This window comes from Paralichthys olivaceus, chromosome 24 (genome assembly GCF_024713975.1).
Source record: "Paralichthys olivaceus isolate ysfri-2021 chromosome 24, ASM2471397v2, whole genome shotgun sequence".
Classification (NCBI taxonomy): domain Eukaryota; kingdom Metazoa; phylum Chordata; class Actinopteri; order Pleuronectiformes; family Paralichthyidae; genus Paralichthys; species Paralichthys olivaceus.
The window spans coordinates 11,313,849-11,321,961 of NC_091116.1; the positions used below are offsets into that span (position 1 = coordinate 11,313,849).

General features: G+C 44.9%; 1 protein-coding gene across 1 annotated transcript; it reads right to left on the minus strand.

Annotated features, from left to right (window-relative positions):
- Positions 1-479: 479 nt before the first annotated feature.
- On the minus strand, positions 480-7,803 carry gtf3c3 (general transcription factor IIIC, polypeptide 3). Its single transcript, XM_069520711.1, has 19 exons — positions 7,514-7,803; positions 7,285-7,378; positions 6,701-7,095; positions 6,476-6,599; positions 6,184-6,375; positions 5,933-6,098; positions 5,666-5,813; positions 5,081-5,489; positions 4,831-4,931; positions 4,524-4,695; positions 4,082-4,284; positions 3,722-3,823; positions 3,434-3,566; positions 2,806-3,031; positions 2,395-2,449; positions 2,150-2,285; positions 1,749-1,873; positions 1,513-1,665; positions 480-1,261 (listed from the first exon to the last, which is right to left on the minus strand). The coding sequence occupies exons 1-19, from the start codon at positions 7,604-7,606 to the stop codon at positions 1,139-1,141; spliced, it is 3,150 nt and encodes a 1,049-aa protein (XP_069376812.1). The 5' UTR covers positions 7,607-7,803; the 3' UTR covers positions 480-1,138.
- Between the last annotated feature and the right edge of the window lie 310 nt (positions 7,804-8,113).

The window sequence follows — 8,113 nt, forward strand, 5'->3', positions numbered from 1 at the left end:
TTAAAGAACAATTCATTCATTGTGTACTGTGACGATGGAGGGGTGGGTGAAGTGTTTCTTTAAGTTTGAAGCAGTGGTCTCCATTTACTTCATTACAACTCTGTTTACCTCTGAAACTTTAAAAGGGTTTCACCCACTCCTCCATCAGCACAGTGGTGAGCAGGTGAGTGCATTTTCATTCTGGGTGAACTATCCCTTCTGAGCCTCCTTGGGTTCGAATCAACGATTTCAAACATTGATATTTACAATTTGTAATCGTGTGGTGGGCTATGCAAGGAGGAGCGATTGTGTGAGTGAGCATCACCAACCAGATGATGGATATTCTCACAGGACCTGACTGACAACCGCTGCTGGTGGTTTAGGTTTTGGAGGTAAAAGGCTCCTCCAGCCCTTCCACAGCTAAATCCCACAGAGGCACCACTGGTCTGGAGACATGGAGAAGACTGCAGGCTCCAAAAAACATGTTCAGGATCAGGATGTTATGTGATTAAAAATAAATTTATTTGGCTGAAAATATTTAGTTAACAAAAATAGAGCTGCCTTTACAAAATGGGTTACAACAGCATAACTTCTTGAATTTCCTTCGGAATCAATAAAGTATTTATCTATCTTGTTAGAAATGTGTAATTTCTACAGCGGCATGAAAGTGAAGTTTGTTTGTTATGAAGAGAGGAAAATATGCGGACACAGGGCTGGAGGAAAGCATCACCTGAAATTCCAGTTTCAACTTCATCAGTCAAACCTTGACACATAAAGCGAGAATGATTTGTGAGTATTTGAGACAATAATGAAGCACCAGTGCCTCTAAAACTGCAAATATATACACATTATGCTCAATCTGCCAAAATAAATACACATACCTGAAACTACAGCATGAACGACACGTCAGTAAGAGTGGTATATATGGAGGACGAGGATAAAACAATACAATCATTCCTACAAATTATCTCTTCCTTGTTTTTAGATTTCTTCGTTAATGTATTTCTTATGTATACAAATACATTGTGTGTTTGGTTTTTTATTTCCATATGTTTGTATCGATGAACGAGTTAGTCTTTGTCCTCCATACTTTCACAGTGCAGCACTTGCAGGAAATTAATCGGAGTCTGGAAAAGACGATGGGGGATTTGTGTTGCTACTAAACTATGCAGTATGTGTTTATGAGCTGCCGAGTCATCTCTATGTTCCCGCTGGCCTGGTAGATGAGTGACAGGTTGAAGGCGATTTCCCTCCTCAGATCAACCTGGTCATCAGCAATACCCTGTAGGCAGGACAGGTGGTGAAAGGATGGAGAGAGTGACGGGCAAAAAGAGGAAATTATCTGGTGAAGCTGCATTATTGAGATCTACTGGAGATTTGTCTCGGCACAAGGAACTGGAGAGATAATTTATTATAGGCCCATTCATCAATTTCCTAAATAAAAGTGAGGCGTTTCTAAATCTGAAACCAACTACGCTGCAGCAGATTGTGCAAAAACAAGCACTTTCGTAGGTGATTGCTGTCGGTATTTACCTCCAGTTTCTGTGCGGGCAGTGAAAGTGCCTTCTGGTAGTAATGAATGGCCAAATGTATGAGGCCTATCTGATGCAGCGCTCTGCCCAGGTTGTAGATGCTCTCCTGACACTCTCCACGCAGCTCCACATACCGCCACAGAAAGGAGAAACCCTGAAAACACACGTCTGATTAAAGTTTTCATACAACAGTATGTAATGGAAAAAGCCACAAGCGTGTTTACACAAACATTGTACCTGCATCACCAGGATGTGTCGCTTGGCAACATATTTCTGTGATGCCATGTGGAAGAAGGTGAGACCCACACAGAGACTGTGGAGTGGGTTGTTGGGGTGCGTCTGAAAGGCCTGCACATACTGCCCTAAAGATCCATAGGAGATATGGAATCGGTTAAAGATGAATAAAGATGGAAAATTATCACAGAAATATTTTGTAACTGTAAAAAATGAGACCAATGGGTGCCTGCAGGAATTATCTGCAAACTATTCTCAATTGATCAGCTCCAAAAGCTATTAATCTAAAGTTTGGTGAAAATCCATCCAGAGCGGTTGTGAATTCAATGGGACTAAAATCTGAGTCAGAAACCTACTTATTGTAAATAATTTCAGGTCAGTAGTGGCATGTGTGCATTTTTTACCCAGTGCATGTTTGAAGCTTCCTGACACCATGGCGTTGTGTCCACACAGGACACACAAGGCGTGGTTGTCAGGGTGTTTTAACAGCAGACGTAGACAGAACCGATGATGTCGCTGGTGCTTAGACTTTATCGTCAACTGAGGAAGAAGAAGAAGAAGAAGTGTTAGTCCAGGAAACAGACACATGCCAGCGATACATTCCTTTTTTTGATGTTGCTTTATGTAAAGATTAACTTTGGCTGCAGACCTGGTTGAAAATGTTCCAAAGCTGAGGCAGATCCACATTTTCCATCAGCATTAATCTGGTGAGCAGCAGGAAAAAAGGAGACAACTTACACTCACAGCTGTGGCCATGAAGGGAGGAACATGATCAGCAACAATACTCAGATTGAATCCTGAATGATTGGTACTATAGAGGTGAGGGAAACATTATCCACACAGTTAAATCTCCAGCAGTAACCTAGACTGTTGAAAGAAAGAAAGTTTGGGTCCTTGGATTCATGCTGTTGATGCCACATTCTGACACTGCAGGAATAATGTGGTGTTCCTAATAAAGAGCCCGTTCCGATATATTTCGATCTCAGAAATAATACCAACCATACGAGTTAGGAAACTTTGACATATTGTCCACCTGATGGCGCTGCACATGTGGGTCTACCTAATGTAGTTGTAGGCACTGTAGTAGTTGTGGTCCAGGAGGGTGGCAGACAGGCCGAAGAACTCCATCTCCTTTCTCTTGGGCTTGTTGTCATAGAAGGAGAAAAACTCCATGGTGGACTCCACCAGCAGATCAGCCTCAGCGTAGCGGTGCACCTCACACATCGTCAGCACACAGCTCACAAGCAGCTGCCACCAGTCCTCTTTGGACAGAACATTGGTTTTACCTGGCAACACATTATACCATCAGCACAGCGCCAGTGACTCAACAACCACTGTACTGAGGGGCACTACAACATTTTGTTGCTGTCAGCTGGTTTTGCAAACAAACAACCTCATCAGAGTCTTGAAAGTTGGCAGCTCAAACATCAATCTGTTTCACTATTTAGAGGTAATGGACTAAAACATGCAAAGCTTCAAATGTGACCCTTTAAGAAATAAACAAACAGCCTTCCCTCCACATATGGTAACTATTAACAAGTGTTGACTGTGAACAATACCTCACCAATTGCCCTGTGCTGCTTCTGCCAACTCCAGGCTCTGTACAGCAGCCAGATCTCCAGCTACGAACACTTACAGCAGACGGCCACACACACACACACACACACATTAATACACACTATACATACCAGTATTGTCCAGATAGGCAGCTACATGGTCAGCTATCTCTGGCATCACGTCCTTGACCTTCACCAGCTTCAGGTGAGTCTCACCCGACATGGTTACAGAGCATACACACACATTAGCTCGCTGCATGGCCACCTACAGGACACACACACACACACACACACACACACACATCACAGCTGTACGTGATTCTAGATAATAGATCTACACATCATTCACATTGGCTTTAACCAGCTCGTGTTAAAAGTAAACCTACAGGATAAACCATATATCTGTGCGTTGTGTGTTACCTTCAGCAGCATGGAGATCATGGTGATCATAGCGTCCAGGTAATCCTGTATTTGTCCCTGAGTCTTCAGCAGCGTTGAGCGATGCAGAAGCAGCTTCAACTCCTAAAATCACAGCACATACACTGATGAGTACACACACACACAGAATTTGGATTCAGTATTTCATAATGTTGACTGAGCAGTGATTTAGATTTTTCCATGAGTAATTATATTTCCATTGAAGATTTTAGTTGTAGGACGTCTACAAAAAGTATGTCAACAAGAATCACACATTTTTTTGGAGTGAAAGAAACTGATAAATGTGATTATTCCTGAGATACTCAAATATATTTAACCAAATAAAAATACAGGGGTGCTTGCCTTCTGTGCAGCTGATGAGTCCTGAGACAGTGTGTCGTTGTCGTACATGGACTCCAGGGCCTTGAGGGCACACTCTGGCCGGCCCAGCTGCTGCTGCAGGGTGGCCAGAGAGAGCCGGGCCTCCAGATGCTGCGGGGCCATCTCCACCACCCTGGTGAAGCCGTCTGCCGCCCCCTCCATGTGGCCCAGCGCCTTCAGACACTCTGAAAGGGAGGAGTGATGAAAGAGAAGTGCATTTAAGTAACCAAAGACAAATTCACAGATCATGTTTTGAATCCAAATCTGTCTAAAGCACAAAGAACTTTCCCAAATGCTGAATGATACAATGAGATCTTATTTGGTTTGCCAAAAAATTTCTGACCTCATTATCTTGTTTCACTTTTTAGCGTGTTTCCTCAAACATGATTTCAAGACAACTGTGTGGCTTGAATGTGGGTTTTACCTGCGTGTCGGAGCCAGACCACAGCCAGGTTGTACTTTTCGGATACGACGAGGGCAGACAGCAGAGGCAGAGCAGACATGTACTCGCCCTCCTCCAGGTAGGCTTCCCCCACATCCAGGTACAAGTCACCAATCTCCTCTGGACTCTGCTCCATCAGTGATGACACCAGGCTCTAAGAGTGGGCAGCACAAAGTCAAAGAGACAGATATTGATGACGGTTAAAACTCGGTGATAGAGATGAAGATTCTCAGGTTAGATCTTCTTAATAATGCATCTTGTGTACTCTTATTGTGAAAGTTCTTTTTACCTCCAGGGGTGCGTAGAAGTGCTGGTGTATGAGGCAAACTATTAACTTGGCCCTCAGATCCACTGGAACAGAGTCTGGTACCTCTACATCTATAATTTCCCCTGATAGACACAAAACACTGTTAAAACTGCGTGTTCTGAAAATATCAACTATGAAAACAGTTTCACTACAGAGGGAGAGAATCTTAATGACAGAATATTTTATATTATCAGTCAAAATCATAAGACCAGTGTAAATTCAGAGAACTCACCCTTCTCCTCTGCTGTAACTTCCGCTGCTGTCTTTGTGTCCTCTTCACTCTTCTTCTCCTGCTCCTCCGTCGTCTCCGTCTTCTCTGTCGTCTCCATCGTCGCCGTTGTCTCCGTCGTTTTTGTCGTCTCCATCGTCGCCGTTGTCTCCGTCGTTTTTGTCGTCTCCATCGTCGCCGTTGTCTCCGTCGTTTTTGTCGTCTCCATCGTCGCCGTTGTCTCCGTCGTTTTTGTCGTCTCCATCGTCGCCGTTGTCTCCGTCGTTTTTGTCGTCTCCATCGTCGCCGTTGTCTCCGTCGTTTTTGTCGTCTCCATTGTTTCTTCTGCCTCTTTCTCCTCTCGAGTCGGTACCGTGGAGTCTGACTGAGATTCAGCCCTGACAATAACAATACCTGAAAACTGGACCAAGACCTAGAGAACATCCAATGTTTATATGAGAGCCCAATCAAAACAGATTTTTTGGGCGCTGGTGCAAACTTCATATAAAATGATGAGCCTGTATATATATATTATATTATTTTATCGATTGAATCATCAACAAAAATACAGAAAACACAACTTAACACACAGACACACACACTGTGTACCTGCAGGGCCTTGCTGTACTGTCGGCTGGAGATGTAGAGCTCGGCTGCCATGTTGATGAAGTCGTCACTGACCAGGGTGGGGTGTCGTTCCAGAGCTTCCTCAATCACACTCAGAGCTGAAGGAAAGTCATTACTATCATAGTAACTTCTAAAATGGACAAACACACACACACACATGCAAAAATGAGTTGTCACGGGGAAATCCTGACAATCACTGATGTTTCTCAATAGAAATAGATTTGATGTGTTTTTATATGTGCTCCGTACTTGGCCATGTCCTTGGAAAGCTGCATGAAGTGCTCGCCGTCCTCTTGCGGCAGCAGCGACAGGATCCTGCGGTAGCCGTCCATGCACAGCTTGTGCTCACCCAGGCGCATGTAGAGGCTTGAGCGCTCCCACAGGTAGCGCACGTTGGTGGGGTCGTACTTGATGGCTGTCGATCAAAACAGTTGCTCTGTCAATCCCAGACTCACAAATGCATGCTGTGTTTAAGAGCTGGTGGAAAATTATGGATTCACCTTTGCTGTAGCAGACGAGCGCCTGTCGGATGTTGTCCTGCTCCAGAGATATTTCGGCCAGTCTGATCCACTCCTCGCAGTCGGAGGGGTTCAGGTGGGCGGCGATCAGACTGAACTGCAGCGCTTTGTCTACGTCGCCCTCGTCCTCGTAGATCATGGCCAACGTGGAGAAAGGTTCATAGGCCAGAGGAGCTGCAGGAGGAGGGAGAGGAGATCAGCTCAGCTGTTGTTGGACATGATCATTCATACATTGACTTCATGTCTCCATAAACACACAGAGGTTGTCTCATACCCTGTCTGATGATCTCCATGCACATCAGAATGGCGTCCTCTTTTTCTCCTCTGGCGTAGCGGATGTTGGCTTCTCCCATCAGCCCCCTCAGAGCTCGGGGCAGCTTGCTGCGATGGCGCCGCCCCTGAACACAAACAGAGTCACAACCTGACGCACATAAAGAGCTGTGATTCACACACTTACTGTGACTTAATTGTTTTTCCTCCTCCTCCTCCTCCTCCTCACCTTCATCATCTTCTTGTTTTCCCGGTTCAGCTCCATCTCCAGAGCGAATATGTCTCCCACCGTTGGATCTTCTACCTCCAACTCTAGCTCCATATCTTTCTTCTTCCTCCTTGCTCCTTTACCTCCTCTGCCCCTTCGCTTCGGGCTCTTGTCTGACAGCCCCACCTCCACTGCCGCCCGCACTGCTTCCTCCTTCTCCACCCTGTAATCCTTATCATCCTCGTCATCCACATAGCTCAGGCTGTCCTCCTCATCGTCGTCGTCCTCCTCCTCCTCCTCTTCTTCTTCTTTCTCCTTATGCTCCTCCTCCTCCTCCTCTTCAGAAGAAGATGGCGGCTCCAATGTTTCTCCTAGAATGGAGGCAAAGGCCAGCTGGACCCCTGGGCTGACTCCCTCTTTTGTCAGAGGAGAAGAGTTGTGTCAGGTGATGTCATGTTCTAATATTTTTTTCTGGGTCAAACATTAAATGCATGTTAGCAGAAGTCTCTCCTGGCTCCACCCTGAATATAAAGTCAACTGAGTTTCTGAGACAAAGTCAGAATGTGTGTTCAAGCTGCCTCACTGTCACAATCAAATCAATTTACCGATCTTCCCCGGGAGTAGTGCCGAGGTGGAGGGCTGAGCATCCTCCTCCTCCTCTTCCTCCTCCTCCTCCTCCTCAACCGAGACCCCTGACTCCTGCGAGAGGAAGGAGAACACAGACGACATATTCGTTGCATCGCCTCTTTCCTACAGTGAGTTCCATTTCAAACTAAATATCTATTGAAGTAGTGAAAATCAACACAATGTCAAGGTTTCATGGTTCTCACTCACCTTCGCCTTCCGCTCGTCTCTCCTCTGGTCGAACTCCTCAAACGTGATCCTCCCCTCCAGGTAGTCGATGAGCTCCGCGCTGAAGCCCGACATGTTGACCCGAGACTCACTGACGCTGCGGCGGTTAAATGTCACCGACACATGGGACACGAGGAGACGGACAGTGAGTGGATCACTGACGGCTCCCGCTGCTGCTCATGTAAACACAACACGACTTTCAACTTCCGCCATGTGATCCGCTAACACTTCCGGGTCAACAACACCACCACCAAGAACAATAATGATAATTCAGCTTTAGTGACATCTAGTGGTGGAAATATAGAACTGGGAAACCAAACAAAGTTCTTTACACTGATTATTATTTTACAGTTTAATCATAATATAAGTTTCTATTTACTCAAGTACTGCACCTTAGTTAGTTACCTGTAAATTGTTTGTGTATTCCCATTTCATAGTACCTTCTGCTGTGTTTTTTCACTCCATATAAAGTGATATATATATATATCTTTATGTATTATATTATTTTATTGAATAAATCAACAACAAAAATACAGAAAACAGTTATACTGTGTATTCTTCAAATGTCATTTCCTGCATATT

What these genes read in the sequence shown, in the direction of transcription:
- gtf3c3 (XM_069520711.1), bottom strand. Translation starts at nt 7,606, where the DNA reads ATGTCGGGCTTCAGCGCGGAGCTCATCGACTACCTGGAGGGGAGGATC. An exon ending in AGTGCCTACAACTACATTAG is followed by an intron (nt 2,450 to 2,805) that starts GTAGACCCACAT and finishes GCTGCTCACCAG; the next exon opens with ATTAATGCTGATGGAAAATG. An exon ending in AAGCTTCAAACATGCACTGG is followed by an intron (nt 1,874 to 2,149) that starts GTAAAAAATGCA and finishes ATGGATCTTTAG; the next exon opens with GGCAGTATGTGCAGGCCTTT.